At 44.9% G+C, this 24,984-nt stretch overlaps 1 protein-coding gene across 2 annotated transcripts in view; it reads right to left on the bottom strand.

Moving 5' to 3' along the window:
- Nucleotides 1-24,984, bottom strand: part of LOC125011524 (neuron navigator 1-like) — a 74,556-nt gene that overhangs the window by 21,831 nt on the left and 27,741 nt on the right. For both annotated transcript variants that reach the window (XM_047590757.1, XM_047590758.1), the window contains one exon: nucleotides 23,250-23,576. In XM_047590757.1, coding sequence (XP_047446713.1) covers nucleotides 23,250-23,576 — 327 coding nt within the window. The remainder of the gene's footprint in view (nucleotides 1-23,249; nucleotides 23,577-24,984) is intronic.

Below are 24,984 nucleotides of genomic sequence, written 5' to 3'. Positions count from 1 at the left end.
TTAAGGGCGACTTTCAAGATTAGGACAGACTCATCCCTAGAGCAGACCTAGGCCTTTTTTTTGTCTCAATACAAACCATTACGAAAAAAGTAAACCAAATCAGATGTGGCATAAGAGAAAAGACAGATTTTGATCATTTACATTTGCACTGCAACATTTATGACTCGATTCAAGATTTAAGATGTTTTTTTTGTTTGTTTTATGAGCGAAAACAGCAGCGTAGATCATACAATGAAAATTGTTGCATGCAGAAAACATGTCTTTTAATTTTGGCACATGATTTCAATAACCGATTACAATTCATTCTGAGACGGACATAATCCTTCCATGAAAGCTGATCTTGATGACTAGATTTCCCCGAGGGCAAAAATGGCACCAGTAAACTTCGAACCATTCTCGAGCACGTGTCACTCATCCTTGAATCAACTCCGCTCGTCTCCACTTCTGAGACACTTCATATCCAGTTATTCACCTCATAGCTATCTGTCTGTCCACCAGCGGCTCTGTGAATGATAACATCCTCACTGATGAATAATTCAGCTCTGAACTGAAAATAAAACAGAACAAACACCGTCTCCTCTGGGTTTGGTGTCACTCAGCCGGGCAGATGTGAAAACAGGAACCCACAGAAGAGAGCGAAACGGTCAGAGGTCAAACGTCCTGAAGAGCAGCAGCTAAATATGTTAAATAGATGAGTGCACAGGATTTACAACAGAGGGTTTCATCTGATTTTTGAAAGTAAGTGTGTTGATAATGGATAGGGAAGCGGAAAAAAAAAACATGTCTTTTAATCATACAAAAGAAACTCTGCATTGCTTCATAAAATAATAATCTAAGATCTATCAGGCCGTGGAGGGACATTTCATTAAAAGCTGTTTTGCTCTTATCCTCAGAGTAAATGAGACTTGAGAAGATGTCGGGGCCAAAATTAACATAAAAAATGATCGTTCGGTGCGTGTGTGAGACCTCCTTGGCAATGAGCTGAACTGCAGTCGGTCTGATCCACACAAATGATGTTTAATGAGTCAATGACTCACAGTTCTCAGATCTGCGAGCAGGAAAGCCCAAGATCCAAAAGCTTAGGAGATATCTGTAGAAGATCTTAAGCTTCAAGTGATTTTTTTTTTTTTTTTGTCTGCCGAAGTCAGTCCAAAGGCTTTTGGCTGAGACGGAGTTTTCTGATTCCCTCGCCAAAACCCTGATATTCTCAACAGGAGTGGGCCAGTGAGCAGCTAAGCCAGATCCTCTGTCATTCAGCTTTTCTTACCACTTCTATGGTCCTCTACTCTGTGAGATGAAAGTAAGAGGGAGTTCGAAAAGAGGGCGATGAAATACAAGGACACTCGAGAGGGCAAAGAGGCGTGTGTGTAGGGGGGGCATTAAAAAAAAAAAAGACAGCGCTATGGTGGAAAGAGAAGGGCTGCGGATGGCACATTAAAAAAAACTTCTTCAACTTCATAGGAACATGATGCACTCGCTGAAGAGGATCATCTTATACATCTCCCCGCGCCTTATCGTTTTCATTCTGCAGCAGCAGCTGCAGAGAACGAGGGATAATATTAGCACCACATTCATCTCCGTCACCTCTTTTGCATATTAGCTGGTGTCTCAGAGCAAGCACTATTCTAGACGAATCACTTCCCTATCACTTTTTTTTCACTCTTTTAATTATCCAAACCTAAATCAAGGCACCACCAGACTTAAGGCAATTAAAAAATAAAATTTATGGATGATTCTGTTAAAATACAGGTTATAACCCGTGGCAATAGCCACATCTGCATGTCCTGCTGACAGATGTTAAACTTCATTGGCCTTTTGTGACTTTGGATTGGCTAAAAGAACACCCCCGGAGGGAAAATAAACAGATTGGGACGTTGAAAAATGATTTCTATTGACAGTAATTCTGTAAGCGAAACGAATATCAATGCTGATTTGATTTAGGCCGCAATAAATGTCTATTAAGTGAAGAATGCGCTTGATTAAGCTCATTCTTCACTTCCACCTGACAGTTTTCTTTTTTTTTCCTCTCAGTGCACCATGTGCAAACCACAGCATCCCACCGAGCAGAGAATATGCCACATGTCCGCACTGTGTAACGTCAACCGGAGCTGCGCACAAGTGGTTTCATGCTATAACTGCACTGGTAAAAAAAAAAAAAAAAACAGTAAGGAATAGAAAATATTTTAAATATTTCTGTGTCATTTGCCATTTTGATAGAGGTCGTGATGGTCAATATAAACAGCATCCTCCTATCACAGAAACACGACTTCTTTGTTCCTAGTGGTCTGCAGAGAGTGTCGGCACACCCACGCAAACACTGAGCCTCGCGAGCTATCAAGAGAATATCTGAATAGCTGGTGCAGAGCTAAATGGCAGGCTTTTATTAAGAGGCTTCTGTGTTCCTCCTCCATTCAGACTGTGGAGCTAATTGCTCTGATCTCGCCGTGAATGGTCTTTTTAGCAGCTCGCTAAGAGAGCACTCTCCTCTCCATTCCTCTCCATTCCTCTCCTACCCTTTCCTCTCCTTTCCTCTCCTCTGTCTGACCTCTCTGAGGTTGAGTGATGCGAGAAAGACGGTACATCCATAAGGAAGAAAAACCCACTGCAGAGACAAAGCAGCTTTGCCTGCGGTTTGTGGGGGCAGTGCTCGCTGGGAGCTGGAGTCCTGCCAGTCGTGCGCTTAACGGTATCAGTTGGTAAGCTTGCCATCTAAACAAACATTTGTTAAAACTGCATGGGAGGCCATTTGCAGGAATGTTGCTGGGGATGAGTGGAGTCAAACTTTTACAGACAAAAAAAAAGTAGTTCTTGCCTTCGCTGCACCGTCTGTTTACGAGAAGTAAATGGCAAAGGGAGGCAGACTGCACTTCACACAAATTAATGATAAAAACAATCAACTAATTAGCGGATGAATAGCCAATAGACATTACAGAGAATGTGGGTGCACTTATGCAAAGCCAAGGAGTAGCATCAATAACATCCATAACAACAGGCAGCAAAATGTCATTATCAATCTTGGTATTCAATTATACTGTCCGTATCTTTGCAGGCACATTACACTGGATCAGCAAGTTGAAGTGAAAGTGAATGCTTAATTATGTCACTGTTAATTAGCAACATTAGCAGCTAATGTGGCCAATCAGGAGCTGGCGTGGAACAGCTATTAAACTTGTTGGAGGGATGGTTGGACTGCTGGGAGGTGTTAGTTTGTACACAATGATACGGGAACATTAACAGGTCTAGTGAATAATATAACACAGATGTCGTTGGAATAAAATGGTTCGACATTTTTTTTCCCCTTCCATGGGGTTAAATGCGTACTGTCCAGGGTGATATTTGGACAAAGTCTCTCCCATTTGTGTAAATGCATGGAAAGTGTGTCTGGAGCCCTACGGTGGACAGGAACTTTCCGTTCCTATTAAAATCCACAGCGTCACATGGCAGAACCCAAAATGGCTAAATCAGACAGGCTGCTGGTCGCAGGGATGGCTTCTCAGGCAAATGGAAAGTAGGGCACTGCCAGACTGGCACTGGACAGTCGGCTCAGAAACGAGAGGGGGCAACGCATGAAAGGGCTGCTGAAATCGTTAAATCCTCTAAAGATTAAATATCTGAGGCTCCGATTGAAAGATGGCAATAGGTTGAGATGCATTGTCTTTTCCTGTGCGTCTGTCTTTACAGCTCAGCTCACTGTTGGCAGATACATCTCGGATCAGCATGTAGAGGAAGCAAACAGCTGCAGGGGAGGCAACTGAATTGGACAGCGAGTGGACACATCTGCTTAAATATATATATAAAAAAATAACAGGTAAAATAAACTCATCAGACGACACATCCTCAAATCCCCACATTTCAGTGGCAGCAGGTGTAAAGATGACTGAATGTTGACGCCAGAATAAAACACGAACTAAACTAAAAGGTCAGCTGCAAAAAGAAAAAGAGGAACTCAACCGGCTGTCTGCTTCAACATCCTCTACAGGTTTATTCAGGTCCCATGAAACAGGATGTAAACTCAACCGACTGTTTTCTCACAAATACGCACAATGACAGTTGTGTAAACACATATCAGCGCACACTCTCGCTCAACTGAGTGATTACTTTGCAGTGCGGCGCAGTGCAGCGTGACCTGCCACGCCCATCGTCGGTGTTTCTTTTTACCAACACAGTTGCAGAGGCGCTGGCCATGTGGGAAACGAAAAGTCTTAAACCGAACCCTGAGACGTTGTAATAAAAAATAAAAAAATCAAGCTACGCTCATGAGCTGTCGTTAAACGTGTGTGGTTCAGCATCTACCTGATAAGACTGAATGAAGGAGAAACGGTTGGTGTGCACAGATGGCTAACAATGTGGGTTCCTGGACCACTTCAACAGCTTATCACCGGGAAACAAACACACACACATGCTCGTACACACACACAGGTCTATGAATCACCTTGGTGGATAATAGCAAACAGCCCCAATAAAATCGTTAGTTTCCACTCGAATGTGTGTGTAAAAAAAAAAGAAAAAAAAAAGCGGAGACTGAGCTGCTTTTGAAAATATCCTTCTCGGGTGACTGAACATTCAAAACACTTGGTCAAAAGGTTTTTAAGATGGGTTCTCCTGCATAGGATTATCCACCACCGCAGAACCATATAGGGCCATGGAAGAATTCCCTCCGCAGGCACTTGTTATATCTTTAAAGCCTCGAGATAGTCTGACACATGAGACCGTGCAGATGCAACACGGTGTGAACATGCGTCCGCTGAAGACTACGCTTTATTGTACTTGAGCTGCAGACAGATTTATTGTGGACGTTATTTCATGTACTTATTTCCATAAATTACGAAGCCATCTGCCGCAATCCGGTGTCACGATATGCTCTTATCAAAGACGCGCCGCTATAAAACGCGGGTGCGCTGGCATTTGGTCTCACTGATAAATAACTGATTCAACCACTTTTTAACTGTGCGACGGTGTTGGTTGTCTGGATGCTTGGGGCACTTGTAGGGCAATTTACAGCGAATCCGCCATTGAAAGTGGCTTTTAATTAGCCACCCAGAACAGTCCCTCCGTTGCGTTGTATCGTTAAACACATACAGTAAATCATGGACGAGGCCCAATTAAAAAATTTGATTGTTCAAGCAGCCCACCTTTGGGTGCGCTCTAAAACTGAGAACTTAATTTCTTCCTCGGCATTAATTATTATTTCCTCTCAGTCTGGTTTCCATGATGTGGAGGGGAACAATGTGCAGTAGCTGCATGGACAGTCTTTTGTGTACACACACACACACACACACACACATCCACACACAGCAGTATTTTGGGCATTACAGGGGATTACAGAACAGGCTGGAGTTAATGAGCTCGTAATTACTGCTAATTCCATCTGCCACCAGGATCAGAGAAGGGCCGGGGGGCTCGGCTAAAGGTGCTGAACGTGTCTGTATAAATGTGTGTGTGTGTGCACAAAGAAATAAGAGGTCACGCCCCTAAATGGCCATAGCAGAGGGGAAAAACTCCGCTGTGCATCTGACAGGCACACACCTGACGGAAATGGCCTCGGGGCTTCGGCCACGCACACACACATACGTACACGAAACGCACACGCATCAGACGCACTAAACTGAAACCGTCCCCTGAGTGGAGCTTGAATTAGCTGTCAGAATTGTGAAATGTCGGTAGCTGGTGGGAACGGTAGCTTTGCTAAAGTCACCGTTCCTCTGAGGGTTAGGCTGAGCCAGCCAGGCCACGAGTCACCGGCTCCAAGGTGTGCGCGCGTGTGTGTGGAAGAATATTGAGGTAAATCATTCTTTTCCAAGAGTTTTCCAAGCAAGGACGGTGACACATTCTACAAATGCTCGGGGCTTTATGGATGGAAATTTTTTACTTGGAAAAAAGCACTTGGAGGATACATCAGAAATCCTGGTCAGTGAAATGTTATATTTCCTTTGTCTTGGCGTGGGGGAGGTGGCTGCTCCGTTTAAGAAGAGAATTGTTTCAGCGAGATCCTCCTCAGACAATGAATTTATCTCTGAATCTCTCTTCTCCTCGTGACCTCCCCCGGGGTGGATGGATGAAGTTTGCTCAGAGTTCAACACGTTGCCTCTGAAAACGTGACTTGGCTCTGCACCGTTTCAGTCCTGTGAAATAAAACAGGACATTTCAAACAGCAGGTTCCAACCTTCATATAAGGAACGCCGTGTGGAGAAATTCTCCTGGAACAAAAAAAAAATGTGTGAATGTTCATCACGCTGACGCCCCTGGGTCATCCTGATCTTCTCACGCTGGAAGCCCCAAAAAGGAAAGCAGCAGGAGTGAGGAGATCTGTGCAGATGAGTCCTTGAAAGGCAAGAACCTTCCTTTTTGTCTCCTTTGTGTCCTTGGCTTCTTCTTAGTCACCACAGACAGGGTTAAAGATTAAAGGTTACCCGCCTCCAGTCTAAACAGAGCTGCTCTGGGGAATTTCAGAGAAGTCACAATAAAAACCAATGCATCAACTAAACCCTATTTAACATACAGAAGCTGCTCGTAAAGGAAATTGTCAAGCGTGTGTGTAAAGAACAACTAATTAAGTCAAAGAGTGTCCAAAAATGAACCTTAAATGGTGACTGGCAGGGCTCTACTGTGACCCAATAAACTCTAACCTCCGAAGTCCCTCTCTTCTTCAGAAAGCAGCAGGAAGCAGAATAGGGACAGCACTCCTGGGACAAGGTGGAATGGCCTTTTAAATCACCTTCATAAGTACTTCAGTCTGGGGTGCAGTGTGGAGAGCCTCCCAGACCCAACTCAACGGCTAAGAACCGGGGAGGAGCTCACAAGGGGAACCCCGGCACTCTGAGGCCCAGGACAGGGGTTGGATCCTGGGGTAGAATTACCTCTGGCCTCCCTCCAGACACGTCAGCTGACTTAACGGCTGTGTGAATTAACTGCGCACAGGGGATGTTTTGGTTTGAAAGAGGGGGACCAGTGAAAGGACGAAAGGGAAGGCGAAGGACGGGGAGAAAGAGAGGGAGGTGCCGGTTTTTGAATGGAGCACACTCCGTCCAGGTTGCTGCTAACGTGAAGCAGCTGTGCGGCTGCAGACATGTGCAACAGCACAAACACATATACAAGCACTTCCACTGACAGCTGCCTTTTGATCAACAGAATATAGTAAAGCAAAAAAGAGGCCTGGAGCAGTTTAAACCAAGCAGACAGCTGTGTGCGGGGATGAGCTGAAAACACACATTCAATGAAACGTGTCAAAGATAACACTGACAACAGTGAAATGTGATCCAGGTAACCAGTTGAGTTCTGGGAAGGGAAAACGTTGCACAAACCACCGCCGGTGTCCCAAATAGAGAGGGAGTTAGGTATTCATTTACAGTACGGAAGATTGTTTGGAATACTATCCAATGTGCCAAAACAGGGAAGCATCCTGCCACAATAAACACTGTCATGTACATGCAGCAGATGGAGGGACTACAATATCAGCATCATGTGAGACGCTGTTAATGCGAAAAGGGCTGCGGCTACCAAATGCCTCGGCTAGAACAACTGGTACAGGCCCAAACACTGAAACTGCCTGTCTGAAACTGACAACACCTAAATCAAATAATTCCACCACTTGCCCTGGATTGTGAGCTTATGACACTTGAGTAGCCAGAATGAAAATACTTTGGAAAGAAAGATGGACATATAGAAAAAATAAGACAGAGCAAAAAGAAAAAAAAACAGCTTTTCTTTAAATCATATCAGACAAAACAAAGAGACTACAAATCTAGCTAAAGTACTAAGCACCTGCCAAAGGCTGTCTAAACACCACCTGAGCAGAAATGAATGAAAGGCCCATTGAGTGGAGCAGGGATACTCTTTCACTTCTGCTGGCGGAGATAAAGCAGACACCTATTAAAACACACACTTCACTCCCATGCTGTTAAGGGGAACAGACGAGTCGTTGTGATTTTGTTTTTGTACTCGCGTGCGTCGAGATATGTGGCCATCGGGCCTGGAGGCGCACCCTGGAGTCAGCCCTCACCCATCACCTGCTGTCACTTATAACACGCGCACTGCGCTCATGCCACTTAAAAGTAGTTACAGTGAGTTTGGGAGACATTCCTTACCCTCGGGCCGCTCAAAACACACACACACACACACACACACACTTCACATTCCAGCGAGTGTATTCTGAGGTCCCACTCCCTAATCCTCCAACATATGCAGACGCACATACGCATACCACCGCATGGACGCGCGTGCATTCACGGGCATATAAATGACGGGTCCGGAGGTTTAATTTTAAAACGAAATCCGCAGCGTCGTTATTTGTTGATCCGACGCAAACCATGGGAATCATCTCACTTTGCATTGAACCCAGAAGAACTCACACAAGACACTGACTGAGCTTTTCTACAATTCCTTGAAAACTCCTTTTAGTATCAAGTGGAAATGACATCCTGCGCTTATTACTCTCCATGGCCACTGTTGTTAGCATTTTAACTTTCCTTTCGTCCCCAGCTGCTTGTTAAGGTGTACTGTGGCCTGGCTGTGAGTCCTTCTTTGGCTTTGATGTAACAGAGTAACTCACTAAACCGCAGGGGGCACCACGCAGTGAAAATATGAGCTCTGTTTGCGAACGCTGGCTCCTGTGTGTACAATAAAAAAACATGTAGGCGCATGTGTCTTACAAGCACAGGTTACAAGCATCTGCTGTTTCACTCCCAGGTCTCCCTAATGACCTTGAAGGCAGGGAAAGTAAACTTATTCCCCCAATTAGAAAACATCAAGAGTGAGCGGCCGTGTGAAATGACACCAGGCCTTTGTGTCTTTTTGACGGTTTCAGATATAATCCGTCACGGGTTTCTCCTTTGTCAACTGCCCAGGAACAAGAGATTAAAAGTAAAAAAGACAACACCCTCATGTCACTTAATTGGCATTATTAAAGATTATCAGCGCCTGCTGGGACATGTTTGTGTGCTGAGCATTAGGTTCTGTTCATGCGTCGTGATTAATGAGGGCGTAATGCCGCTGACCCTACCAATACATCAAGTGTCTGAGTCAGCAAGGTGTGTTTCCACAACAATGTAATCTGGCTTTGACCCTTAACTCCAGCACAACAGACAACATCTGGTTTTGTGTGCAACGAAAACAGTGATGTTTGTAAGCTGAAACTTTCATCAACTTTCATACATAAAGATACTTCACCCTGTTGTTGTTGTAAACTGAAGGCGTCTTCAACAGGTAGTAACACTGTGCACCTCCATGCAGATCAGTTAATTATGACATATTAATAGACAAGGGTTTTATTAATCACTGTGCTGTGGCCATGGCTGGTGTTACAATAACAACTATATTCTGCTGCTTCACAAGTGACCAAACTTCTCGTAAACACCTAAATGACATCATCCGTGACACGAGCCTGGCCTCCATCGCGGCGACTGGAGTTCCCGTTTTTATTTGATGAAAAGAAACTGAGAGGATTTGGGTGTGATTCACGCTAATGAGTGAGCTCACCGGCCCTGAAAAAGTGCAGCCTGGGTGATGATGTGAACCAGGGGAGGATCAAGATAGAGCTAAGTCATGCCGAGCAGGCTGTCCAGCTCAACGGCAACACGCATACACAAACTACACGCAAAGAGACGGACTCTGGGTTGATGTTGGATTGACTTCAGTATGACTAAGGTTTACTAAATCTTTGTGTTGGCTGGACTTGGTTTCGCTCGTGATGCATGTTTAATGTTTGATTGCCCGCACCCCCTCGCTCACACGTGCGGCGACTCACACGCGCACCAACACCACCTCTGGCCTCGATTGTTATGTATTTGAGCCTTTATCTGTCTTTTGACAGCCAGTCTATTTAAGCACACATGTCCAACGCAAACACGCAGATAAAAACTGTCCTGGGGGACTCAGAAGTAAGTGTGTGTGTGTGTGTGTGTGTGTGCGTGTGTGTGTGTGTGTGAAAACACTGAAACCACTGGTATCTGTTATGTGTGTGTGTGTGTTTGTGTGCAACTAAAGCCCTGATATCAGGCCACTCTGCTCTAATGGGTTTACATAAAAGGTCAATGGAAGCTATAGGGGTCACTCCACCAAAAAGAGCAAAGTTGACATCAGCCTCCCCCCAAACCACTCCCCCACCCCAACCACAAATCGAATCAATACCCTAAGAGCATCTCTGTCTGCCCACGTTGTATAATGCTTCTGTAAAGCAATTAGGTGGACTCCTGCTTTATTCCTGAGAATAAATAAAACCAAATATGCGCCTGTGCCTCATAACAACACTCTCTCTGCCACCATCAACAGTGTACATGTTAATTGGCCTAGATTAGCCCACACATCCAGACAAATACCTAAGTAATTCTCACATGGCAGGCGTGAAGATGATATGGAGGAGGCTTGCTGGTTTTCCACCCAATCACAGCACATATAGGGAGAGAAGGCGTCGTATAGTCAGAATGTAGGTCAGCCGTTCGGTAGAATGCGGTCCAGTCCCGCAGCGGATCGATGCGAACACACCCACCCACACACACACATACACCCACATACCTGCGGCTGCTGATTGACACGCCAAACACCGGCGACCAGTTGTCACCGCACACAGCTTAAAACAATGGAGATGAGAGCAAAGCGTGAATACATACACTCAGGGCATGCGGGCACTTTACGCGCGTACACAATGACTCTTTGGTTTCCACATTTGCCCGAGATGCTGCTTAACAGTCTGACAGTACCGACGATAGAACACAATGCTGATTCAACATATGGCTATGCGCATTGAGGTCTGCCTAAAGGCCACACAGTAACGTATAGCAGCTCCATCCATAAAAGCCCATTCTTTACTCAGCCTCCAGACTGATACACGCAATCCCGCAGCGGCTGGATCTGCGCGCATGCCACTCACAATAACGAAACGTGCCACCATGCAGCTGTTGGGAGTTTTATCAATGAGACGCGCTGCTGATTTTTACGCACAGACTCTGCGCCACGCTGACAGCGATCCGACCGGCCGCTCGGTCGCATCACGTTTAAGAAATCAAAACCAGTGCCGTCGGCGTGTCAGTCAGCTTCTCGCTCCTCGCTGCATCCTCAGTCACACACGAGCTCGTCCATTACCTTGACAGAAAGTGCATTGTCCTCCCAGCGCGCTGCGGAGCCGGGAGCTGCAGCATTTTCCCGTTCAGCACGCGCCCGCTCATTCTACAACCGTCCAGCTTTCACGCCGCTTTGTTCCCGCTTGGCATATCCCGTTCCCGTGGCTCCGAGGCAGTAGAGATGCACACGGAAAGAGAAAGTATCCACCCGGTGCTTTCCGCCGCTGATAACCAAAGGGGGAGCCGCCTGTGAGAGTCAGCCGCGTCAACTGACTGACCCACTCACTACCCGCAGTGCTTCCACTCTCTCTCTCTCTCTCTCTCTCTCTCTCATACACACACACGCGCGCGCGTTTGCGGAGGGAGGAAGGGAGTGAGGCGATGAGTAAGGGAGGGAGGGAGGGAGGCACGGATGAAAAGGCAACACCCCAAATTCCACCTCCTTCGGCCCCGTTTCGCTGATCGCGAGCAGCTGCGCCTTTACCAAAACGCGCACAGAGGCATCAAGCCGTATTCAGCCGCAGCACAAGCACAGTCATCAAATTCCCCAAAGCGACATGTCAAAGGCATTTTCGCACTCTTAAAATCTCTGCTCCGCGCGCAAGGCGCCCACTCACTCAACGCCGATAGCCACCAATGCAACGGAGGCGGCTGGCGTTTAATATCCACTTCAGTGGTGGAATAAGTAGGTTTGCACACTTTATTCCTAAGTATCGATAACACAAAGTTTTCACTCCCATAACAGCCCGACAGTATTCACAAAGGTTTCTGTACAAACCTTGATAAAATATTTTTTTTTTACCTTTCAGTCTAAGGTGCAGTCTACTACTGGACATTTATAAACCAGCACCAATTTCTACTGTTTTATCACATTCCATGTCTTCCTTCATGCAAGTTTAACCTTCTGTCTCTCAGCACCACTTACACCGACTAAACACCCCCCCAGTAAATCATTTACCAAGTAATCCTCCTTTAGCCTTTTCAAGTCTTTGCTGAATTAGAAAGACAATCCAACTGTTCAAAGTCCAAAACATATGAAAGAAAATCTATAGAGCATCTATTTTTCTATTTAATCAAACTGCTAACCCACAGCTTACCGCAACATGTGTAAATCATTAATAACGGGTCATGGTTTCTTCATTGTACGCAGAACCTTAATCTGCGCCATAACCAGGAAGAGCAGCTGTTCGATGAATACAACAGATAAAAACCACAACAGTGACGTGAACCGTCACCAAAAAGAATGATGTTCCCCAGTTAAACAGCGACCGTGACATCACACACTGTAAATATCTCTCAGAAATGTCATCAAAACCACGCAACTCTTACACACTTTGATTTATTACATCAGTCTCTTTCAACAGCCCTGGCTAAGAGCCAAACCATTGGTGGCGTAAATAGGCCCCAATCAGAATGTAATGAAGCAGGGAGGGTAAATGACTCCTGTGTTTCTATTGTAAGAGAGCGTGTATTGGCTATTGGAGACTTGCAGAGGAGTAGAGTGGGTATCATGTATCCACCCCCCCCTCCCCACAATCTCCGCACCCTCACATCCCTCCAGTGGTGTTTAAAGACTTTAAGTACTGAGTGGACCCCAGTGAATAGATCTGCCTGTCTGCTGGCTCTGTTCAGCGGCTGAATGAAGGGCGAGAAAGAAGAGACAAGCAGACAGACAGACAGAAAGAGGAGGAGGGGGAGATGGAGATAATTAACAGTGTCCTTTTTAGTTCCAAAGCCAGGAGAAAGAAAATGCGTGAATTCTAGTGTAAGAGAAAAGGAGATGGGAAAACAAACACCCACAGAGAGAGAGGGAAAAGAGCGACCATTTACGCACCCTTTTTAAGTGAGGAGGGAACAACGGCGGGATTCTTCAGGCCACCGCTCGCCCGTACCACGCAGGGCCAGGTGGGCGCACAGTGCTCGCGCTTGTGTGCGCGCGTTAAAGGTCTGACTGGCACGTTGGCACGCTGAACCGCAGGTGTGCGGAGCCTCTGCCACCGTTGTTGCCTAGCAGAACAACAACACTGACACACTCACAATCCCTCCTTAAGGCAGCAAGAGCGTTTGCCTTTATTTATGCCGACCCTCGTCCAAGCTTTTGGAGAGGTCACTTGGACGGGGCGCCGCATCCGTCTGGCCAGCTTTTACTTCGACCGCTGACTCATGTCCAGACATGCTCCTCCGTCTCCCCTCTCTCTGTGTGTGTGTTTGCCTCTCCCTCATCAAAGAGGGGGCTCTTTTTTTTTCACCTCCACCTCCTTTTCACTCATCTGACAAGACCACAGTGCTTGTTTTCAAGCTCCGTGAGTGCGCGTATTGGTGTGGTAGGCCGGTATAATTAGGCGGTGATGTAACTGTGTAATGACAGCACACAGGCAGGGTCATCCGTACGACCCTGGGAACCCGTCACTCCACAGCTGATGAAAGAGACGAGAGACCTGGGAAAGATCGTCCCTTCTTATCAGACCAGGAACACACACAGACACACACACACACACACACGCGCGCACAGATGCGCATGCGAACGCTTGCCAAGCCGCGTGCAGAATGTAAACAAAGCTAAAGCAACCCCTCACACAGATTCATAACACTCATACATTATTACAAACACGCTTTTCTCTGTTATTTTATCAGCTTGTCGTCTACCCCTGTTTAACTATCACCCTTTCGATCAAAAAACACTTCGCACTGCGGCGCTTGTTTCCCCTCGCTCGGTCGCGGTCAATGCCGTCATCGTCTGACAGACGTCTTTAAAAAGCACATTCGCTAACAAAGTCCTTCAATTACTATTATTAAGAGCGTCTCACAAGAACCTCCAACACGTGTGGGAGAATTAAAGGCTCTATATAAGCTTGTGAGCAATGGTGCTAAAAATTAACACAATGTTTTTGGGAGAATTTCACACAAGGTATTGCCGCATTTCTTCTTTTTTGCTTTTGACCACGACCTCTGTCACTGAGAGTATGGTTTTTATTGTGTTTGCCTGACAAGTTCTTTTTTGGTTAACTCCAACTTTGAGATATATAAAGTTGAAAAACAGTTAGGTTTATTAATATTCTGTATATGAAATTGTCATTTTCATTTATGCAACAGACGCCGAATGTGCAGTTTTTCTGCAAACAATATACGCAGTTTTATGCCCCCATTTTCAACGATATTGGGTCTCCTTTCTGTAAAGACTGGTTTTCCTCTCTACCTTCCAGTAAGTCTGGAATGACTATAAACAACACATTTCTTTTCCAACGTGGTTGAACAGCACGTCTTAAGTACTAGCTTTCAACCGGTCCTTCATCAGACACTCCAGAAAATTGCTGTGTCTCAGTCTTGAAATATGTGCGCGGCATTGTTCGTATGTACAATATATATGTGCGGCGGCAAGCAATATGTCAACGCACACACATTCTTTTATTTTCTGGCAAATGACCAAAATGCGGCTTGCATACCAGCCTGCATGCTCAGTCTAGTAGTTCCTTAACAACGGGGCGATTTCTTTTCTAACGTCTGAATGCTGAAAACCTTACTGAAAGGAACTCTAAGCTGAACCTCAAAGAGAATTTCCCGGCCCTGAGAAGGTACTCCTGTGGTTAATTGAGGGACCCTCCATATCTGGACCACCAAAACCATCTTATTAGGCTCTTGCTCTAAAACTCTTGAGGTTTGGTCTTATGAGAACAATATGAAGTTGAAGTGCTCAACAAACTGACTTCAAAGATGCTTTCTTTTTCCAGAGACAAAAAAAATAAATAAAAATAAAATATAGCTCAAGAGGTTTTTGCAGCCAGTTCAGCCTAGACCTCATAATGAGGTTATGTCCACTGTCGAAGAGAACTGGTGCTTACTTGAAAGGATGAGATTAAGAGATGGAGTAATGAGGAGAACAGGAAGGGAGACTGATGGCAGGAGGGCAGAAAGAAAAGTGTGTGACTAATGTCGAAACAACTCAAGAGAATAACACGGTGGGAGTCAATGGGAGGGAAGCAGGGCTAATTCTTATGCGCATTACAAACCCCCATCACACCCCACTGTTAAACTTCCAAGGCCTGGCCTTAGTGTGCACAGTGTATGTTTGAATGCGCGCAGTGTAGTGCATGTATAGTGTAGATTGGAGACGGCTCCCGTCCAAAGCTCCTAAAGAGCTTGTCCTTTACCGTGCAGTTTCATTTACCCCCTACAGCACGTTCTTTAAAGGCCGTACAGATGTAAGACGGGAGGGAGAGAGCGCGAGGTTAGCAAGGTTGGTGTGTGTGTGGGGGAGGTTGTCTCGTACTGTGGGAACCAATCTTCTGAGGAATGAATCTGATCATCTCCTCAAACTCATTTCTTCTTAGCAGGAAAAATGCTCGTTTTCCATTGAAAACGGTGATGTACAGTAAAATATGGATGAGAGCAAGATTGTGCAATAAAACTGCAATTATTAAAAGCCTGTGGTTTTACACGTCTCATGTTTGCGCTGCCACAAAAGTGAATAAGTGAAGTGAATAATACAAATCTCTTTTCAAATTTCTTTTTAAAAACAGTGCTCCAGTGACTTATTAATCAACAGAATACACAAGCCAACACCAACCACAGTGCAAAAACACAACGGTCTTGACAGATTAGCAATCCTAATGTGATTGGATATTATGCTAACATTAACCAGTTGGCGCTGCACTGAGTTGTTGACTTCAGTTTTGCAGGTAGATGATCACAAGCCAAAGTACCAGACAAATTAAGGCTGAAATGCAGAGATATTTTGTTAAGGACAAGCCGTGCTGCTAGAGTGGCTAAAACTTATCTGATGTGTCACTGTGGCATCTCTCCCTGGGACTGGATAAAAACATGGCAGAGGATTTAAGAACAAGGATTTGCTTTTCAGTAGGGGGCTTCTAATGTAGAGATTACACACACGCAAGTTCTTCGAAGCTAAGTTTGTGAATTATTCAGGATTGAAGCTAAGGAGGTGTTACAGTGAGCATCTTAAACAAAAATCCATTCCCATCTATTATATTAAGACCGAGGAAGCAATCTCAGAGACAGATATTCTCAGTTTTGGATCCAGATTTTGTGTGTCGCGCTCTCTTCCGACAAATTCTTAAAAGCAAGCGTCTGTTGACTCAGTGACGTCAAGTCTGTGTGGCTCATATCCACGCGTGTTGGTTTAGTATCACATTCTCCATCAGTTGTTGTTTTCAGACCCCTTTTCATCTCTTCTGTAGGTCATGTGCGAACGTATCATGTGAAAATAAAACAAAGCGGACTCAAAACTCCTCCAGGAACAGCAGGATTCAACCCTTTCCTTAAAGGAAATGGGGTGAAATTGGTCATCGGGCAAAAGCGGTGACATTTTGACCCCTGTAAGTTAAGAAGCCGAAGCCACTCACGCACACACACACACTCCGCTCCTTTCCTTTGCTTATGTTGTTGACATGGTAACACACCCCTCTGAACTATGCGGGGGTCCTTGCACATGCACACGCTCACACACTCCATAGTCATCATAACACTCCTGCCCACGCCCCCTTGTCCTTGCAGAATGCTGACCGAGTCCCCGAAGTTCTCTCATGCTTTCCTGAACCCTGCCACAAGAGGAAGCCAGGGATTAGGAGGGATTATGCCATAGCGTCTCCGTAGGGATTTACCAGGCCTCAGCACGGGGAGGGTCGGGGTGTCCAGGCAACAGTAGCCGTGACAGTGGCCGTGGCTTTCGCTGGGGTTCGTGGGTGTGCGAATGGAATGAACGGGTTCGAGAGGGATGGAGCACAATCGTTTTGGCAAAAGCGCAGATGATAAAAGGAGTTCAAGGGAAATTTCATCTAGAGCAACATCGCTTGTCTTGTAGTCACACACTTTCCCAAAAACTTCTCTTTTCTTCCAAATGAGAATGTGGGAAAAATCCGTCCAAGGGATGTAATTGCACGTTCCCAAGCTCCGATCCAGAACATGTGTTTGTTGCTCAACATCGGCACGTTTCACAATAATGAAATGGCCTCTAGTCAAGCTAAACATATCCATGGAGACCGACGGGAGTAGAAGTCGAGCATTCCTGCGAATGCGGCCCACTTGGACACCAGCACAAGTGTGTGTGTGTGTCTGTGAGTGTGTGAGTAATTGTACGTGAGTACGAGTGAAGGATGAAACAAAAGAAGCAAAAGCAAATATTTTGTCCAGCAACAGTGAAAAGGACGGACAGACGAGCACAAGAAAGGCTCATTCAAGTACAGTTTGTCTGACCTCAGAGTCAACATTGAAGTGTCGTGTAGTGAATTAAGAAAGTTAATAATGAACCAACGTGGCTCAAACAGCCTGAGCAAACACAAGAGGACAGATACGGTACATAAGGACATTGTTCTCACCGAAACAGGGAGGTGTCAAGGGGGGTCTCTGGGACTGCAAATCCCTCCGAAGCCCCATATGTTACTCTCTGTTAAATCTTTTAATGTGTCCGTGTATGTGTGTGTGTGTGTATAATTCTACATGTGTGTATGAGTGGGCGATGTGTCTCTCTGCCACTTTAGCAGACAAACAGATTAATGTCTTTTTTGTTTGTCAGCAGTGTCCTGCTGTTACAGCTGGAGCTGGTTACATCATCGCCCCTCTCAGTAGAATAACCAGCAGATAAATTACATGTTTAAGGTGTGAACCAAACGTAACGTGCCGCGTAAAGTGTCGACGTAAGGTGCTTTTCCCCTCTTGAACTGGAGACAAAATCTCCACATGTCTCGGTTTAAATCTGCTCATGTGACGGTGGTGAATAGCTCAGATTAATTAATAAATGGTGCCTTTGTGTGTCTGCGTGTGTGCTCTCTGTGGGTGTTCTCTCTAGTGTTTTGGCTGCACGTGCTGGAACAAAGGAAGAGTGCGCTCCCTCCGCTCAGTCAAGTTCCCTCCGTAATGACAGGAAAAGTAATTGATTACACGCCGCACTGAGCAGAAAGAGCCAGAGGAGCGACCCTACAGAGGCGGAGAGGCCGGGAGAAGAGCAGGTAGCGCGAGGGGAAGCAAGACACGGCCCGTCAACCTCCTGAAACACACCTCAAGCTGCTTCTCATCAACTTTTCATGTGAATCGTGGGCATCTCTGACACACGCTGCCGTGTGCACACGGGAGAAAGGCACGGTGAGAAATGGAAAAATCTCAAAGATGGAAAAAAGTACGGAACTATAGAAAGCTGGCTGGCTTTTTTAGTTTTGCATAATAGCGGCCTTCACTTCACCGTGTTGCTTTAGGTTTTCAGCACTCTGTTCTCTCCAAATCTCCAGGTAGCCATTCGTTTTCTTTCATTTGCTTATGTTATAAAACTCAAGAGACTGTGTGATACACAACAATCACATAAAAAGCACTGACTTGAAATACCTGCTCCTCGTCATAATTATTAAAGCAAACCTGATGTTTGATACTATGCATTACATACCTTTCTAGCATAATCTGAAAAACACTGTTTGTACAAAAGCCCAGATAATTCAGCATTATGGATACAGTCACAGTGGTGCGCTGGCAAAATGCAAAACCAACTGGAATGACCTCAGAAAGACAACTGTCAACAACAGTTCAACAACATTATATGAAAGGTGAGATAATACTAAAGAGAGATATCAGATCTGATTTCATTTATTTAGATCAAATTAAACACCATTGTTCAAACTGCACTGGGTCCTAAAACGTCGCCTGAGAGTCACGTTCTCATACATCCAACTTTTAACCTCCAGGGATGTGAACGATTTTAATCATGTGTCTCAAATTAACTATGTGCACTATAGGTGAGTCTTAAACATAAGAAAATATTCCATTTCCCTCGTCATATTTCATTAGGGCCCGCTTTGATCACAGCCCGTGTTGTAATAACATTTAGAGTTGGGCAACGGGGCTGTGCTGTGTTTTTGGGAGGGGGTCTGTAACTGGACCGCAGCGTGAGTCACAGTGTAAAGATCTGGCTTTTAGCAAGAGGGAAGACCTCCGTGTCTCCACGAGGACCACGTCGACAGAGAGAGAGACCTGTAACACAAGGCGGTTCCAGATGTGGGAGAGGAGAAATTATTAATCAGTGCCAAGTTGCATTAGGCTCTCCACGTGTGTTTGTGCATGTACAGTATATGTATGTATCTATGTATGTATGTAATGAAGCTCTCACTCATGGCCAGTAGGTGGAGCCAGTGCACAGCAAGATTGAGCTTGAGAAAAAAAACTAAGACACACAAACACACACACACAAATAAACACATGAGTATGCATGGGAGTATGGTCTTCATTTACTACCTCATACCCCCACCCAGACCACAGGAGATAAGATTCACAGGTAATGACAAGGTCTATTGAGTTACACCTAATTAAAAGTGCTTGGCCATTGATGTGGTCAGCTGGGCATCAGATAAGGGCCACATAATAACCTCTGTAAGCTGAGGTTGAAGTATCTACTGAGGGCATCTAACTCTATACCACGCACCACGTGTTCTCAAAACATCTTACTTCTCTATTTAAACAATCCCCATTCCTGTTTCACTTCTCTGTACTCGCTCAGCTCTCACTACCGTTTCACTAGAAAGCACACAGCACTAAATCAAAACACCTAAAACCAGAGAGCTCTGAAACGCATCAGGGAGCTTAAAGTGTTGCGTATGTGTGTGTGTGTGTGTGTGTGTGTTCATCCTGCTCCGCCACAGACGTTTTCATAATTCAGATGTTTAGTGCAGTGCCAGCCGCCTTGTCTCTCGGCGTAACCATGGAGACTGCGCGTTTACTAGTGGGAGGCGGTCGAGGACGGGAGCTCGTCAGCCCAGGAGCTAAAGCGTTTGCGCCCAGCGGGGCGGAAAACAAGACCCGCACTCACCCACCACGCGTGTCTGTATGTGTGCATGTAGAGGCCATTATCGCCACTTCAAAGACAACAATGGAAATCAATATCTTCTGAGTCCTTACGCATCTAGACTTTATGCTTTACTTGGGTGGTTATATACATCCCACAAAGAAGCCATTACCCGGTGTTTGAAATATCAAAACACTCCATATCTCCTCCTCATTGTGTTTCTACATCCTCAACACTTCTACTGTGTTGATCTGAAGACATATATATATATATATATATATAAAAATTGAGAAAACACTGAATTTAGCCAGCCCTTTTCAAGACACTGAACTGCTCACAACAAAACTAAAAGCTATAAAAGAGACGTGAAAGTGAAACTATACTGGTGCAGCTTGAAATTCTTCTTCTTTCATTCTTTGTAATGGCACAGTTTCCCTTAACACCCTTCTTCACACGGGTTTCCAAGACATCACCCACCCAGCAAACACAAAACAACGTCCTGTAGCTATTTATTGGCTTTACAAAATAACACTTTAGCTGTTAAGCTTCCTATATGTTCCTTTTTTTAATTTTCTTCATGCTACCAAAGAGTTTTCTTGTTCAAATCGTCTGCTTGTTGTAGAAAATGTAAAACGGGCTTAAAAAGCAGCTGCAAGTCATTGTTAAAATAACAAAAACAATAATAAAAGTCGATGTTTGAGACGTTAAATCTGCTACAGTTTACACCGTGTAACGCCGCAACTTACATTAAGTCGTACCGCACCCTAATACGACTTTAAGTACACAAACACATACACACTCTGAGGGGAATGACCTCCCCGTGGTTGCCCCTCTCCCTGTTTCCTGGTTAGAATGACGTGTGCGTGAGTGAGAGTGAGTGTGTGTGGGGGTGGGGGTGGGGGTGGGGGTGGGAGGGGTGGGATGGTGGGGGTCTGCTTCCAGATGTTAAGTGAAACTCATCAGACAAACTGAGGCCCCGGCTAGAAAAGCACAGGAAGTCAGATATCAGGGATCATGACTCAGAGCGTGAGTGCATAGGGTCTGCGCTCAGCCAGGTCATATAAACGTACCTTTATATGTACGAACGTGACTCATGTCTTAACTCACGTGAGTCACGGTGAATTTGGGAATGAGTGAGGTCATCTACATATGTTCGTGGAGAAATTAGCATTTTATGACGCCGTTTCCTTTTACATTTACTAGAACGAAAAGACAAGAGACACAAAAACCCAAACAAAGAACGTAGACTATGTGTTTGTGATGCATAATGTATGAGGTGAAATCCAATGTATAATATATGCTGGGGTGAGATATGGTACTATACTGTGACCTCTGTATGACAGGGGTAGTATCTGTATGCATAATGGATAGGGATGTGTAATAAATTATAAGATAAAGGAGAGAAATTCCACATGGGGGTACTTCAAGCCTTTATGGTGTGGAGGGAACAGAAGCCCCAGTCTGCCCTCTAGTGGTAATATTCGGTTGTGCGGTTGTGTGCCTCCTGCACCCCAGCCTACAAGGCCAGCTCAACAGATAAACTGATCAATAAGTCAGCATAAAATTAACTGAAAATATTTTTTCTAAGCATTTAGAAACTATAGTTTTATTCAAAATACTAAAGTGACATACATTTACTGGTTACAGTATCTTAATGTGTGGATTTGATCCTGGTTTTAAATAATACATTTTAGGTTCCTTGGTCTCTTGGAGCTTGTTTGACATTTATGATACTTCATACACTTGTTAATAGGTTTTAATGGGTCGGATTAATTATTAAAACAAAACAAAACAAAAAAAAAACATTAGTTACACTACACAACAGTCAGGTTCTATGTGTTTACAATATGACACCGCTTGTACAAACCCTGGATTCAATGTTTCTGTACAGATTATTGAAGACATCATAACACAACACTGACACAATAAGTTCACTTAATCTTGAGCATATAAAAATGCTTCCCCTTTGTCTTCATCTCTGCTCGGTTCGTCTCTTTGTCTTTGTGTTTTCTTTTGTTTTGTTTTTTTTATGGTCTGCCGACAACTGTTGATTTTGTTTGGTCTCTTCACACAAACCATAACATAAACCTGCACCACCGCTAATTGGAGGCCGTGACCAGATAGACAATAACGCTGCAGCGACTCAAACAGTGTTGCAATTGATTTCCTGGGGACAGAGGAGCGCATTTTTGTGGTTACTATGGAGACGTCAAGCCGTGGCCAGCACAGGCCTTTTTTTAGTTTCAAGTTGTTGTAGTTTGCGCGCACACACACACAGACACACACACACAGCCAGAATCATAGTTTACAATGAGATCATGTGTTTTCGTTCACTGTGCTGAGAGTTGCTTGGTGAAACCTGATGCTGTGTCCACAACCCAGTTAAAATCATTGTGTCAAATCTCCTCTTATTGGGGCAAGAGCTGCGAGTTCTCCGAAACTAGCCAAGAAAACATTCTTTCTTCTGTTTGTGTATTGATGAGAATCTTGTGAAGCTGCTCAACTAATCACCAAGTCACAACGTACTGGTAAATAACAATGTGAATGTGAACAACAGCTTGCTCACTCCTGGGACCTGACCCCCTGATTCAGCTGATACACAATGTCATCAATGGCAACCAGACAGACGCCCAAAAATGTTCACATTAAGATTAACAACCTTCTCAGTCTTTGCTACTACAGACACACAGGGACCAGTCAGCTGTCTCCATGAGTCAGAAAGGTGTGTATGTGGGACGATGCCTTAACAACATACAACCCCTGCACAACGCAGCAAACATATCTGATGATTTCTGAAGCTGAAATAGCTCGTGTTTTGTTTTCTGATGTGATTCCAGCATTAAATCCTTTGATCCCAGGATCCCATGGCTACTTGAAAACAAAAATCACTCTGACCTTGGCGTCTCTGGCCGGGCAGCTTAAGTTACCAGATTTCCAAAGACATCTGCATTCTAGTTCTGCCAGCGTGCCTTGGTGTGCCAACATGGTGAGGGGTCCTCCACGTGCAAGGCTCGCAGCTGAATGACAGGCTGATCTCTGCGAGGGGGCTCGATAATGGTGACATCATTGTCGGACTCCGCTGGAGGGCTGCTCTCTGACTATGGCAGAGCCAGCTGCACGAGCTGCTACAGCTGACAAGGTCAAGGCAAACACTATGAGGGGGGGTTCTCGTGATGCGTTGTGGCTGATCGAGGCCTCGCTGCGTGGCAAACCGCAGACTGTGGACCTGACTATGGTTGTAACAGTTGGCAGGTTGAAGAAATCACCTCACGATAAACGTTTATTTATGAGATACACGTGTCTGGTTTTCTACATATTTCAGGGCCATGAGGATGTAAAGGATGTAAAATAAGTTTGTTCAGGTAATTAAAGGAGGGCTAAAAAAAAAAAATTAAATATAAGAAAAACAAACTCACCCATTCCCCAGATCATCGATATCATCATCATCTTCATCGTCTTCGTTAGGGCTCTTTCCGCCGAGGTCGCTGTCGCTGAGGTAATCTCCCTTCAGGAGGGACGGATCTGAGGTGTCCAGAGCTTCGATGAGGTGGATGCGAGAGGTGTGTCTGATCCGGAGAGGAACTTCTGAGTGGGCATTGCCTGTGGACGGAGCGTCGCCGGCCTGGAGCCGCGGGCTGGCCTGACCCTGGCGCCATGACAACGGAGAGGAGCGATTTGACAGGCTGGAAATTGAGAAGGCGGCAGCTTCGTCGCTGTCGTAGCCCACGGTCCCCTCCACACAGCTATGGAGAGAGCAGAGGAGACATCCTTTAGGTCATGGGTCTTCAACAGGGGGTCCACAACCCCTAGTGGGTCTGTTGAGGTACTGCAGGGGGCTCGCAAAATCTTTGGTTGATTAGACTTTTGTTTTACATGTCTTTTTAATTTTCCCCCACAAATTTAAATTTCTTTAAGTACACATTAACATGAATCCAACATATTTCAGTAAAGGAATAAATAAAGGCGGAAGACGTTATCTTTCAACCAGCATTCCTCTCACACAGGAGCTGTCTCAACAGCGCACAAACCCGTCAATCTAAACTGCCTGCAGACAGTAGGCCACGCCCCTATTGCTGCTGAGCCAATCACGGGACTGCATATTACGCGTTACGCTAAACAGAAGCTAATAGTGCAGCTTTGGCAGAGGCCAAAACGGATCACTTGATTTTATTTTCTTTATCTTTTCATTTCATGTATATATATTGCGTTTATATAAAAAAAATATTTGAACCTGTGTATTATTTGAATAGCTTAATATTGAATATAAAATGATAACAATGTATATTTATAAATAGCACTAGAATGAGTTTAATACATAACACATATAGTAGGTAGGGGGTCCCTACTTAATCTCTCCATCAGTTTGGCAGTCCTTGGCCTGAAAAACGTTGAAGAGCTATGCTTTAGGTGGTAAAAATAACACAAGTTCATAGAAATGTACCCAACAAACTGAAAATGTTGGCCACAATTTCAGGAGACAGGAAGTGAATGTTTCTGCTTAAAAAGGTGTGCATCCTTCACCCAATCACCTCTCCACACCTCCCTGTAGTGGGACACAACTATAAAAATATATATATACTGAACATACTCAAAGGGCTAAAGGATCAGATACTGTATGTGCATGTGCATAACATGCTCTTACATATTTGCACACATGCAAGTAATATGCCTTTTCCCATCAGCAAACAAGCCTTTATGCTGCTCTGTGCTTCTCGTTAAGCTCGACACCGTCACACAGTTCTGTGAGTCTATGAGAAACACTAACATCTAAACCATTTCCTGAGTCAAATCAGCACCGCACATCACTGCTTAGCGCCTGGGCTGAGAATGACAGGAATTAGCATATTAAAATTTACCAGCACTCAAACTACATGACAGCGCGCGCATTCTCCTACTACATTAAAGTTAATCTCATGTGCAGGAGAGAGAATCATCAAACACGGCCAGTACAGGCGTCTTTCAGGGGAGCGGGCTGAAAGGATGAGGAGAGAGGCTGACACAGGAGACGCTACTCATTCTGTTAGGACGGATTTTCACAGGCTTTCTGCATGTTATGTATATACAATATATCAAGTAAAATATGTGTAGACAAAACAGTTTGCTTGCTCACCAATCCATTTGTTTAATTCATGCAAATCGCAAACTCCAAAC

Source organism: Mugil cephalus, chromosome 1 (assembly GCF_022458985.1).
Source record: "Mugil cephalus isolate CIBA_MC_2020 chromosome 1, CIBA_Mcephalus_1.1, whole genome shotgun sequence".
NCBI classification, from domain to species: Eukaryota; Metazoa; Chordata; class Actinopteri; order Mugiliformes; family Mugilidae; genus Mugil; species Mugil cephalus.
Note: the sequence above shows the minus strand (reverse complement) of the source record. Positions and strands in the feature narration are given on the sequence as shown.